At 39.7% G+C, this 14564-nt stretch overlaps 1 protein-coding gene across 1 annotated transcript in view; it reads right to left on the minus strand.

Moving 5' to 3' along the window:
- NT5DC3 (5'-nucleotidase domain containing 3) overlaps positions 1–11674 on the minus strand; it is a 29954-nt gene extending 18280 nt beyond the window's left edge. Inside the window, exons 1-2 of the mRNA XM_039338193.1 lie at positions 11325–11674; positions 1129–1313 (exon numbers count right to left, since the gene is read on the minus strand). Of these exons, the coding sequence (XP_039194127.1) occupies positions 1129–1313; positions 11325–11577 (438 nt within the window). The 5' untranslated portion in view covers positions 11578–11674. The remainder of the gene's footprint in view (positions 1–1128; positions 1314–11324) is intronic.
- Positions 11675–14564: the final 2890 nt, after the last annotated feature.

Raw genomic sequence — 14564 nt, forward strand, 5'->3', positions numbered from 1 at the left:
TATAGAATTTTCTAAAATTCTATAGTCTCAACATAATGGGTTGCCCCTGTCCAGGAAAGCCATTCCCTCCTCTGAAATCTCACAGATATACGCAAAACATCTGTACACTTCTTCTTCTATATCAGACATGTCAAACTTGTGACGTCACATGACGTCATACAACATATCGGGACAGTTTTGCCATTGCCAGCAATGGGGTGGCCGCGGCTTTTGGATGACATGTCCGGCCCACGGGCCGGCAGTTTAACACCCCCGTTCTATATAGTGGAAGGTAGGGTACAATGGTCCCCTTACACTTTTGCACAAAGAAACAACTGCTGCAGGTGGAGTTTGGACCTAGAGAGCACAGGTTTGGGGGAAGAACTGTCCTGTCAACTGACATCATCCAGCTAAGTGGTACAGGTGGTCCTCAACCTATGATTTTAATGAAGCCTGACCATTATAATTATGACAACTCTAAAGCAGGTCATCATGTGACCAACTTTGGGAGTTTATTGTAATTTTGGTCATAAGTTGAGGACTACCTGTACAGTGGAGTTAAAAATGAAATTCCCCACTCCTGAAAGATAACATAGCAATAATAATGCCTGTCCTCAAAGCTTTTGACAAACTATTCCCCCAAAATTCATGAATTTAGGCCTATTCAGATTCTAAGGCAACCTTAGCCCTAGGTTCAGTCCAGATGTGCAGATATCAACTCTCAGAATTCACTTTGCAAGCATGGTCACTCCTGTGAATTCTGAAGTTGTGGTTTGCACATCTGGAGAGCACAACATTTGGGGAAGGGTATCCTGTAAACTGATCAATCTTAAGGATGACATCATGATTATAGACTCTTCTAAGAAATTATTATTAAATTTTTAATTCTGGATTATCTAAATTCATTCCAAAATATTGCATGTCATATGCTAAGAAAAAGCAATGATGTCAATCTCTTGCCAATTTAAATTCTTGAATCCACTTGAACAAAAATCTATGCAAGTTCTGAAATGTAATTTATGTCAATACAACATAGTTTTTTCATATGCTTTTTATCCAGATTTCCTTTCTTGCTATACAATTAGCTTAATTAAGTATCTGAATTTCCAGTATATTATGGCACCACCCCATCCTGGTCTATCATCTTACCCGATGTTCATTGATCAAAAGGTCCCGGGCAGCATTAAAAATCAACGTATGCAAATGCTTGGAATAGAAGACCAAAGTGTAGTCATAATCAAAGCCGTAGATTTCTACGTCTGAAAGACTCATTTCATTGTTGGAAAAGATGGCATCCGGATTCAGCAAATTATTCATGATTGATGGGACTAAGTCTATGGAAGAAAAAGACACACATAAACACTTGTTCAAGAATAAGCATTCATAATATATATCATGAAAGGGATGCAGCTACATAAAAGGCACTTGATACTATTCTTTAGCTAACATGAGGCTAATTCTAATCTGTTCAGTAGCTCATTTGGACAGTGGCCCCTCAGATTTTCCCAAAGGAAGACCAGGATATAAATATATAACAGGGAAACAAAAAGCAGAGCCATTGCAAGCTAAGCAATAAACTTGCTACTTGCCATTTACATGGGCAATTTCATGGAATGAGCCAGATGGTGAAATTAACTCAGAGTCAGGATGAAGTTTTTGAACACCAAATCCATCTGTAATAAACAGACTAATCCACAATTGAAAATGAAAGTACACAGAGACTATCACTGAAATGTGGCTGGATGAAGTGATATTATTCCTCGCAGAGATCTGTCCTGCTGGGTTTCATGTTTTGTTCAATCCTAGTCCGAAGCCAGGGAAAATGATATGGTAATCATTTACTGGGAAATGCTAGCTGTCCTAAACAATATTGTTCTGTAAGCCAGAAGTGAGGTCTTAACTGAGATGCTGAACTAAAGGGACAAGCTGAGAGTACAGTTATTTTACTGTCTTCCCAGTTAAATAGTGGCACCCCTCTCCGTCACCTATGAGATTTCATTGTGGGGTTGGCTATTTCAACCTCCCCTCTCTTTGTTCAATGGAGCCCACCATGAGTGTAGTGGGTTTGTCCCAGATCACCATTGACCCAACATGTGGCTGGCTGCACTTCTGATTTGTTCACCTTGGGATAAATGTTCCATGATTTCATTCTTCGGAACGTTCCCCTGAATCCATTTTAATGAACAGATTACTTACTTACTCACTTACTTATTTATTTATTTATTTATTTATTTATGAGACTTATATACCGCTTTAAGTGCAAGCACTCTCTAAGCGGTGTACACCAGTAAGCAATGTATATATATATTTACATTGCCCCCAACAATCTGGGTCCTCATTTTACCTACCTCGGAAGGATGGAAGGCTGAGTCAACCTTGAGCCGGTAAGATTTGAACTGCTGACCTGCTGAACACAGTCAGCTAAAGTGGCCTGTAGTACTGCACTCTAACTGCTGCGCCACCTCGGCTCTTATGCTGATAGAGTTAACTGAAGCTTAGAGGCAACAGCTTCTCTTTGAAACACAAAAGACTCTTTTTCTAGATAACCTTTGCCTGTTAAATGCTTATTGAAATGGTTTCCCCTTTTGTATTTTAAAAGTGTGTGTCTATACTTTTGTCTAGGACATCTCAGCAAGTGGTATGACCTAGGTCGGTGGTGGCGAACCTATGGCACGCGTGCCAGAGGCGACACTCAGAGCCCTCTCTGTGGGCGTGCACACTGTTGCCCCAGCAGAGTTCACCAGAGTAGCGAGCATGTGGCGTTTGGAAGCGAGAGGGCAGGAAGTGAGTGAGCAAGGGGCATTGACTCCCCGGGGATGCCCCGGAGATGATGAGGGACTGGCCCCCGCCACCCTGGCCCCGGCCATGCTCACCCAGTCTGCCATGACCATTTCAGGCATGCCCACCCAATGGGCCATGCCCCCACGCCCTTCCTGAGGGCACCACAATGCTGATGCAGCCCTGGCACTTTGCGATAAATAAGTGGGTTTTGGGTTGCAGTTTGGGCACTCAGTCTCTAAAAGGTTCACCATCACTGATCTAGGTAACTTTATCTTAGCTAAACAGCTAAGCAGGGTTTGGCCTGGGTAGCACTTGAATGGGAGACCACCAGGAGATGTACAGTAAGAGCTTTATGCTACACCAAAAAGTTTTTTTAAAAAAGACACCCTAGAAAAATGCAATGGCAAACTACTTCCACAATATTGCCAATGAAACTATTGTGATAAGTCACCAGGAGTCACATTCAAAAAAGTAGTTAAAATAAAAATTCTCATTCAGGTATAAAGTTAATCTTATTCATAAAATTACTATGAAGATGAAACTGGAAGCCAATTTAGGCTATCCTGAGTTCACTTAAATGTAATGATGCTCAGAGGTTAAATTTGAAATTCATAAAACATTTGTTATATGGATCATAACAGATAACACTGAGACACTTGAGTATTAAATATAATTTTTTTTTAAATTTTATTTATATGCCGCCCAATCCCAAAGGACTCAGGGCGGCGTACAAAATTAAAACAATCATCTAACAATAGTACAATAAAATAATACAATCATGCCGCATGTCCGATCATATCCCCCCCCCCAGGGACATCAGCCCCAGGCCTGCCGGAACAGGAGAGTTTTAACGGCTTTCTTAAAGGCTGGCAGGGTGGGAGTAGTTCGAACCTCAGGGGAAGTTGATTCCACCAGGTCGGAGCCACCACAGAAAAGGCCCTTCCCCAAGGGCCCGCCAGCCGACATTGTCTGTCCCATAGAAGGAGGCCCAATCTATGGGACCTCACCGGTCTCTGGGAACTGTGCGGCAGTATGCAGTCCTGTAAGTAACCTGGCCCTATGCCATGAAGGGCTTTAAAGGTGATAACCAACACCTTGAATTGCATCCAGAGACCCACAGGAAGCCAGTGCAGCTCGCGGAGGATAGGTGACACGTGGGCGTACCTTTGTTAAAGCTATGTTGACTTCACACATTTAAAGATTCAGATCCATGCACACGACAAATGCCATATGACAAAACAACATGTGTTATTTTGTTGTATGATAAAAGTCAATTTTAATTACCAAATGAACACATTGTTTGATATTTATGTATAACAGAGAGATTGAAAAACTGAAGAGATTTCCATCTTGGTCCAATTCAGAACTGTCTTTAGAAATGTCAAAACAGAATATCAATAGAAGGTATGTAGAAAGAAGAACTAATAGGCAGATGTTGGACAAATAAAGCAGGAAAAATTCCCACTGATTTTACCAATATGGGATATTCTACCTTTAATTTTTAATGAGCAGTTAAAAAGTTTCTGCAGCTTTTATTTAACATTTCCTTAAATTATATAATAGTTCTTTTCCATATTAACTTATATTTAAAATAATCATCTCATCTTTCTTACATTATATGTTTATAAGCTATGTTACTACTTAAAGTAGATTGAAAAGCTAAATTACACTGAGATATAAAGAGTGTATTTTATAACATTAAACAATATTGGATTTTATGGTTAGAAAAAACAAATCTATAATTCTTGGAGAACAATACATGCAGCAAAATACATGGCCAAATTGTTCAGCAAAGTTAGTATCAGGAAGCTACATTAAAAAGTTTTACTGTTGCCAACAATTGCAACGGTAACAAAAAAAATCATGACAGACTGTCTCTAAGATTTAGACAGTCTGTTCTCTTCTGTTTAACTTTGTCATCTTTGTGGTTATCTTGACACCACATGAAGAACCTTTTGTTCATTGACCAACTTTTCAGTTCTCGTTATTTTTACCACAGTATTTTAAAGTTTGAATTATTTGATTCTTGTCTTTTGCTGAATTTAATATTACACCTTGTTTTGCATTTTGATTTTTATCATTCCTTATAAGGGTCCCAAAGCATTTAATGCAGCACGAAAAATGTTAAAGAAAACTAAACTACTCCATGATTTGTAGCTCACTTTCTCACTTAAAATATACCAGCACTCATCTTTCTGTCTTCTGTTTACAAAACTTGTAACTTTCTTAGTAAGAAAAAATTGCTGCATAAAAATCCTTACCTAATAAGGTAAATGAAAGAATGTATTCTGGAATACTCCTCAAATCCTGAAGCTATGTAACGTAATTTGGCTTTTTAACAAAATGCATTTAGTATCTGAAACAGGCATAATTTAGCACAGCAGCATGATGCATCTGTCCTATTTAAACAAAAATATGAAAGCATACATGTGTGGGAAGTCAGCCCCCCCCCCCAGAGAAGGAAATATTAAAAAGGCAGAAAAGCATGCCCAGTTTTTCTTAATAGCCCCAAGTCTTCCTCCCCCAAGCAGAAACCAGCTCTGTAGAAATGCAGATGTAAATGATCCAGGAAGGTTGGAGGCTCCCAGCTAGAAGCTTAGGAAGACAAAGAAACCTAAAATCTACATACGGTACCTCACCCAAACTCTAGACAGGACATAATAGGATTAACGCACAGATGCCAAAGGGGCACACTCAGACTCAGGTCAAAGTACATGACACAGGAATTACAAAGCCTCAAACAGGAACAGGAAACAATCTCAAGAGCCCCAGAGGGTATAAAAACCCACTCCCTACATGTGCTTTCTCTCTCTTTTCTTCCAGAGCCATCTTTCTGTCTGGCTCTCCTCTTCAATAAACTGCAACCTTCTTTCTAAAGCAGTCGCCATGTTGGACTGAACCATGATGAAGACTTTTCCTTCAACACATGAAATATACTTTCTGCAACTGGAGCACAAAATCAAGAGAGAAAACTTAACCTAATATGCAGCAGCTGATTTGAAAAGCACTGTGAAAAATGTCAAACACCTTAACTTATATATTGTATTATATAAACTTATTTTAAGAGTACATTTAAAATGAAAATAATAATTAAAAATTCAGTATTGTAAATTGATTTAGAATGAAAAAGCTCTGTGGTCCAGCTTTCAATATGTAGTATGAAGCAGCTTATCTTGAGAAACAAGTATATTATATTTGTACACTACACTAAACTATGGCTTGTTTTAGCACTTCTTTGTTGAATTAGCTACTACTATTCTTACTATCTGTTGAGGAAGGTTACATGAGTCTGATTTGTAGTTTACTTTATTGGAATTCACATATTATGCTAAACCATGGATTGTTTACTCATGATTTGTGAATAAATCAAATTGTCTGATTCACACTACAAACTAGTTCACAGGCCATACAGTATGATAGAACAGAAAAAGAACATTATGGTTGCATACAATGTGTGAACCCCAGATTTATCTTGGGAGTAAAATCACACAGGAACATATTGCTAGTCCCTATAAATTTATCTAATTAGGAGGCTCTCATAACAGTGATCCATGCAACTATCACCATATGATTGGGCTATAGCATGCCTTTGAAACCATGAATGAGTCACCATAATTAGATAGTAGCTATGCTCAGACCCCTGCAAATGGTTGTGTATAGATTTCCAAATCCAATTAAAACTCTAACCAATAGAGGCCTATACTGAGTGCCCTCCTCTGCCTGTAATTGACTTGATCTACGTCTACTCCAACAAAATCCAGGAACACTTGTCCATTAGGGGGCAGGACCTCATAATGTTTTTCTCTTGTGGGCCCCTATACTGTATTGCTGAACCTCCTTTGTGAAGTTAGAGAAGGGTAATCTTCTTCCAGAAGCTATTAAAAAGAGCCTTTCCAATCAGCATTTGAAGACCAATGAGATCCATATTCCTCTAATGCTTTATTATTTCATTGTTGGCTTGGTTTTAACACTCACATCCTGTTATAAATTACTGGGTTCCAATGCAGAATACTGTATAGTATATAAATGACAGAAATAAGTAAACCAATCCTCTTGAAATCTTGCACGTTTATAGGCATTATCACGTTTTGTATAGCCCACTGTTTAAATTGTTATGTATTTTCTTTTGTCAAGACTTCTACTTTCAGAAAGAGATTATCTGTATCTTATAAACAGATTCAAAGATACTTACTGAATCATGCAGTTAAATAAAACTAGTTGTGTTTTTGTAAATCAGCACTATATAGCTTATGCTTTTTAACACAAGTAAAATGTTAATATAAAATTAATAAAGAACATTATTAAAAAGCTATCACACTCGAACTAGGCATATCATAATTTCCTTGTCACATTTTGTATAAATCCTGGAAGAATTGTCAGTATCACAAATTAAAATGTATGCAGAAATATTCATTCTCCATTTGAATCTTTTCTAATAACAGCTTTGCTGTCAAGGTAATTCACTGTGATGGAAAGCCCTTGTCTCCGTCTTCTAGCACGCGCATGGTAGCAAAATAATTTCCCAGGTCTGAATCAAAATACCTTCATGCCATGCTGAATCATTTATTCATTCATTCATTATCTGACTTTTGTTTTTACAAATAACTCAAGATGACGAAATATCCAACACACTTTCCTCCTATTTTCCCCACAACAATTCTGTGAGGTGGGTTAGGCTAAGAGAGATTGACTGGCCCAAATTCACCCAGCTAGCTTTCATGGCTAAGCTGGGACTTGAATTCAGGGTCTCTTGCTTTCTAGCTTGGTGCCTTAACCACTAGACCAGTGGTTCTCAACCTGTGGGTCGGGACCCCATTTGGGGTCAAACGACCATTTCACGGGGGTCGCCAAACAAAGCAGTCCGCCATTTTTTTCCCCTTTTCCTTAGCTGTGCTACTCCATTTTATTCTATTGGCTTTTGAAAGCCAATAGAATAGACTCTCTTGAATAGAGTCTAATTCTATTGGCTTTCAAAAGCCAATAGGAATTGTCCAGGCTGTCTCTGCCCTGCTGAGCCCGCCAAAAGTCCCATTCTGCAAACGGTGCTGCACCAGTTGAGTAGTCCTCGACTTACCTCGACTTACGACCAGTTGAGTAGTCCTCGACTTACGACCGGTTGGGGGTCGCGGCATTAAAAAGGTTGAGAACCACTGCACTAGACCAAAACTGGTTCCATGTACAAACCTTCTCCATATCCTACTGATCAGCACAGTCATTTCTTTTGCTGTTGAAGACATAAACATTTCAAAGGAACCCCCAAAGCAAACTGGTTCGCAATCATCTGTTTGGAAGATTAGTATATCTTATGTTTCCTCTATTTTCAAATGGTCTATCACTTCCAACAATGCCTTTACTATGTTCCAATGTTATTTAAAAAAAAAAAAACAATATCCAAGAAGCACAGTTCTCTTAGAAGGGGGGGAAAGAAGAGAAAAAGGTATACCAGGAATGGACTTTTCAGATTTATTTGACTGTATTAGATAAAATTATTGTTAATGTTTTGAAAGAATTGCTGGTAAGCTCCAGAGTTTTGTTAAAATTCACCAATAGATGTAAACTGAGCTAGAATTTTAAGGAGTGGATTAAATATGACCTTCTGGATGTTATTAAAGTGCAACTGTCACCAACACCAGCTAGCAAGTCCAGCAACATCTGTTGCATTAAGTAGTAACTTGCATCTCAATCCTCAAGTTATTTGAATCCTCTCTTAATCTTCTTCGACTTCTAAATAGGATAGATTTGACAGGTCCATCTCCAAAGACCAGAAAGGTACTTCATGTTACATCAGAGTAGAAGCTGTCAGAAAAGAGCTATACTAGGGCTGTATTTCCAGGAAGCTCACTGTCACAATGCACTGCATTTATTGTAGTGATTCATTGCAACCAAGTCCATGTCTGAGATGCTGAAGATATAATACTTTATAAAAATATATCAAATTACTCATTTTACTTCTTCAAAAACTTTATTTTAACCTTTTGATTCAGAGGGTGGAGTTATACAGAGCAATATATCTCCTGACTAGGAGAACATACAAGAGGCTTCAGCCTCTTTTCCTCAGATTTCATATCTGCACATGGAATGTACTAGCAATAGCAAAACATGGGAGGATTGTAAGTGACAGACATCAGCGGAGCACCTTGCAGAATTATGTGAAACTGGCAACTGCACAAAATGGGATACTGTACATTTCATCCAAAATAAAGTCTTCAGAAATAAAGAAATATAAATGTTACAACTAACAGATTCTCTATTTTTCTAAACAGGTATCTTAATTCTAGCAGAGATGATTTGTTAGAAATGTGTGGTAATGTGAATACAACATACATTCATCACTTTCAACCTACAAACCTTTCTATTCCAATCATCCAAACCTTCATAAAACCCATGTTAATACATACTTATTGATTGTAATAGTTCTCCCAGAAACTGAAAACTGTGGACTGCATAGTCTGCCAGTCCTGATTGGTGTGCATGCCAAAATAGCTTAATGAAGCAAACCAGACCTGAGATGATTCAATCTAGTTTAACAGTCTTCTGTTTTATAAATCTTTACCTGATAGCAGAGTTACTAATTTAAACTGAATTTCATATAAAGGAAGATACTTCTGGCCTTACATTTCTGTGATGAGCTATAAGAATTGCATAGGTCTAGAATCAGAATGATATGAAACGAAATCCACTGTTAATTACATGATTAATTGGATAAACTATTCACTTAGACCAACATTCCTCACAGGGTTGTTGCTTTTCAGATAAAATAAGAGGCGGCCCTTCCAAAGGATAGGCAGGAGATACAATAATAATAATAAATAAAATTTGCTGATTGGAATAGTCACCACTGTAATAACACCTGTATAATTTATTTCATTTTTGGTGCATGCTTAGAAAATCAATGCATGAAACTACCAACAACTTGGAAACTTGAACCATGATGTTTTATTTGAAAATTTCTGTATAAATTAGAATTCTAGGCAATACAAAAACAGGAAAAAAAAAACCCAGAGCGTAAGATACAACCTTAATAATAAGCCACCCAACAATCATATCAGGAGCCAAAATTTATTGGAATAAGTGATTTTCTTCTTTTCTAAATAAAAAGAACTTTCCCCTGGGGAAAAGTATGCCAGAATGTAAGGGGCATTACCAACCACAGCCCACTGATTTCTTGGGTGGGTAGAATGGATGTAATTAATTCTCAACAGCCACTCCTTTAATAATCTATAAGAGATGGGCAGAATAAGCTTGGGAGAGTGATTCCTGGCATGTTCCAACCACACACTTTATAGGGTTTTACAAGTAAAACCCTATAACAGCGTTTCCCAACCTTAGGAACTTTAAGATTTATGAACTTCAACTCCCAGAATTCCCCAGCCAGAATACCTATGCTGGCTGCAGAATTCTGGGAGTTGAAATCCACAAGCGTTAAAGTTCCCAAGGTTGGGAAATACTGCCCTATAAGGTAGCACTTTGAATGGAGCTCAGACTCTTACTGCTATCAACTACAGCAACCTAAGCATAGAGGGAATTCTGCAATGGCAGTAACATTTCCTCACAATTTCCTTACATTTTAAAAAGAGAAAGGGCCCATATAAAAATTTTTACCCAGATCTCTCTTCTTAAAAAGTATTCCCTATGGATTACCTCCTTTTTTATTATTTTTTATTCCCAGTACTTCTTATTCAAAATGTCTCTGATTTAATTACTCTCTTCCTGGTGGCAGAGCTTTGTTTGGTTCTCAGGTCATCTGCCTGCAGCCCTAAGGTTCCTAATAATCCTTACTTGCCTATGAGACAGAAGCAAATTAAAACTATTACAACTGGAGAGATTCCGATTGGATATTCCCATTTTATTTAAAAATAAACATTGAAACAACTACTGTAATTTATGTTGCAGCCTAGAATTAAATAAACAGGGTTTTTACCATATTTTTCTCCCAGATTTCTTGAAGTATATCCACAGGCAGGGGGATCCACTAAGGGCTTACTATGGGTTTCCAAAGTCCATTTCCTTATACATTATCCAGAGATCAACAGCACACCATTCTTCTATCAGTACATCCCAACGTCATAAAAACATTCCAGTTTTCATATTGACAGAGGGCTCTGTTTGTATGTATAGGCATCCTCGCCAACTACCTACAAATCTACTACCTGGTTTATTACCTGTTCAACACGCAGATCTAAGCTCAAACCATTGCAGGGCGACAAAACTGCGCCCCGGTGACCTTGGCCAAGGAGATCGCTTTTCCCACATTGAAGCTGAAGAGCATCACCTCGCACCGTCGAGTAAAATTTTTTTTTGGGGGGGGGGGGGGAGTCTGCTTGGAGTCCGCCAAAATGAAGAGGAACAAAAGAGGGAAGTGGGATGAGGAGGAGGAGGAGAAGCCCCCTTTCTGCGACCCTTGAGGGGCAGCGAGGGAAGCCGCAAGGTTCGTTTTCAATAGGCACAAAGCCGCCCGGAGCGAAAACGTGCAACAGGCACCGCGCCGAGAAGGTAGGCAAGCGCCCCCCCACCTCCCCGCAGACAGCCTTCTCTCCTCGTCCCAGACCCCGGATCTCTCTCACCTTTCGTGACTCTTTTGGCCTCGTTGTAGCTTTTCCACAGGTAGTTTTTCATATCCGGAGGCGGAGCGGAGGGCTGCTGGTGCTGCTGCGGAGACAGCGTGCAGTAAGGCTTCGCTTTTAAGCCGCCGCCGCCAAGAGAAAGCCCGGCGAAGAGGTCGGGGAAAGGGACCGCAACCGCTGCCGTCCTGCCCACATTGTCTCTCCCTGCTGCTCTGAGAAGGACCCTGAAGGGACACGCAGCCGCCACTGCCATGGCCAGCGCAACAGCCTCCAGCGCCTTCCCGCGAGGAACGTCGGCGAGCCGCGCGCCGAGACTTCTGCTCTCCACGCTTGCGAGCGCCGCCGGCTGAAGTCACTTCCTCAAGCCCCGCCTCCTCCGGCTGGTCGGGTTCGCTGAAGACAATTCAGGGGCCGGGACGCCGCGGGAGCTTCTCCTCCTCCCCCCCTCCCCCCCCCCCCCGAGCGCGGAGATGTTGCTCAGAGGAGCCTCCGGGCTTCTGCTTTTGCCTGCGGCCTCTGACATCGCCTTTACTCCGCCGGTGAACGGCCCTTTTCTCTCTCTCTCGAATGCTTTGCTCGAAAAAGGAAGAATTGCACGGTCTCTAGCTCGTGGGCAGAGGCAGAGGCCGGGCTCGGGCATTATACTGGCGGCGAAGAGAGGAACTTCGCATCCCCACGTGTGGATGGATTGCCTCTCGGGGGGGGGGGGTTTGAAGCAAATTGCTGTTGATTGGGCCAAGCCTCTTTTGGTTGATTGGGCCCAGCTTCTTTTGAGAAATCCTGGAGAACAGATGATGTCCCAGATGACAGGAGAGGGAAGTGTCTGTTATCTTCGTAAAAGGGGGGGGGCGGGAATAGGATGCAAGGGGTTAGAGATCAGTCATGATTGTCTTGTAAGCTACTTTGTAAGCAACTGACTCTAAATTGGACAGTGATCAGATTCTGTAAAAAAAGAAATTGTGTTGGAAAAGGCATGGAAATCTGAAATCATCTAACATCTAACACACTACCCCTCAATCAAAATACTGTATCGCAATACTGTATCACATTACAGAATAGTTTAGTACCATAGTATCTGCTGAGCAATAATACAAAGTGTCACATGCAAATGGTTGATGAACAAACATGAGAAGGATAAAATGTATTTAATTAGTTTATAGCATGAAAGCTGCATAGGCCAAAGCACAGTGGTGCAATTACAGGAGAATAATATGATCGTACAATCTACTTCAGATTCCATTTTATGGTGGAAAATGCCTCTTATAGTGACTATTCATTTACAATGAAAAAAGTTAACTTTGGGACCAATCCTTGCATTTAAACCACAAGTCTGTAAAGCAAAGGAAAGCTGAGGTAAGATTATAAGCACAGTTGTGATGGCAGGATCCAATCCGAATCTGTCACTGGGAAATTTATCCTTCCTACCTTTCAGGCTGGTGTGGATCCTAGCCTCAGGTAACTTCTCTCTCTCCAGAATGTGTGCACTGTGCTTTTCTATGGGTTGTATTTATAGGGTGGATGGTTGTGTGTGGCTTTTAGTTTTAATTAGGGTGGTTGATTGGCTATTAAAAACTAAAACCCACACACAATCAGGCACCACATGTAGAACAGCTCTGTAGGTGCACACATTCTAGAAAGAGAAGTTCCTGAGGATAGGCTCCTGCATGAATCCGAAAGCTTGGAAGAATAAACCTCTGGTCCTGATGACTGACTCAGATTGGATCCTGCAACATTACCCCAAGACATGCATATTTGCCTTCATTTGACAGTTATGATTTCATTTAGTGATCACTTTGCTTAATGATCAAGTGGCTGGTGTCTACTGCAGGCATTAAATCAGCACTCCCTGTATATTTATACAGGTATGAAAGAGTGCAGGTTTTGAAATGAAACAACTGTGTAGTAATTACCACTGTTTAGGTGTACTTGGAAAGTTAAGCTCAAAAATAAGAATGACCAACTATAATCACCAATGAAGAGAGAATAGAATTGTAAAATTGCACAATTAAGCGTGTTTATATTTATGGAACTATTCTACACTGCCATGCTGTAGGACATAAACCTATTAAAATAAAATAAGGTGTATCTAATTCTAAGCACTACAATTTGGATGGCCCAATGCGCTGGGACATGGGCAGATACACAAAACAACATTGTACAAGGGGTGGGATACCACCAGTGGTCTGAAAGCGGTAAGGTATACTTAAACAATATTGTATCTAACAACATGGGACAACCACCTCACTGTAGCCCTTTACTGCTAGAGCAGAAACTAGGCCACAGCTAATTTCTATTAATACTCAATTATATTACAAATATTGTTAGACACCCTGTTTTATGGTTATATACACAGAGTCATGGTTTTGTTCATTACAGTAGAATATATTTTAAAGAAAGATCTATCTCAGAAGGTACTTTATTATTAGTCATGTAGAATTTAGATTTATTAAGTTATGTGATACTAGGGGCATCTGCAGGGGGACATAAAAGTCAAGGTAGTGACCATGACTGCTCCTTTTTCTCTGCAATATATAAAGGGCTGGGGCATTAATGACATTGATGTCATTGTGACTTTTTTAAAACCACATTTCAGAAGTTTGCCCTTGCCTGCTTCCTAGGGCTGAGAGTGAGTAATTGGCCAAGGTCATTTGGATGCCTTTGTGGCTAAGATGGGATGAGAATTCATGATTCTCCCTTTTTTAGCTTGATGCCTTAACCAGTACACCACATTGACTTGCATCAGTATATTGCTACCATTATACTATCATTAGCATATAATGGCAATATATAATTCTATGATTTAGTGGTAATGTGTAGCTTTGTGACATATATATTTGAATAGACATGTGTGGAAAATATGCTACATAAAGCAAGCCAAAAAGAAGAATTTACTCAGGAAGATTTCACCCTTTACACCAGGTAGAATGAAGAGTTTCAAAATACAGTTCCCAAAATAAGAGTTCACATATGAACTTGCAATTATATTTCAGTGAGAAAGTACCAGCATATGGGGGGGAAGTGCCAGGGTGGCCAAACTTTGATGAACTGGACAAGCTTGTTGAAAATATAAGATTGTATGGGACCTATAATCACTGGAAACTATCACAGAGATAAAACTTTTTTTCTGGAGCTCAAACCTGATCTAGCCAGTTAGGTTTTGAGTTTGCAAGGAATATATGGATTTGAGAATAAGTAGAGTTTTTACTTAAGAAAAATAAACCTGCATTTATTTTTACATGT

Source organism: Crotalus tigris, unplaced genomic scaffold, assembly GCF_016545835.1.
Source record: "Crotalus tigris isolate CLP2741 ecotype Arizona unplaced genomic scaffold, ASM1654583v1 scf7180000017694.5664430, whole genome shotgun sequence".
In the NCBI taxonomy this organism is placed as follows: domain Eukaryota; kingdom Metazoa; phylum Chordata; class Lepidosauria; order Squamata; family Viperidae; genus Crotalus; species Crotalus tigris.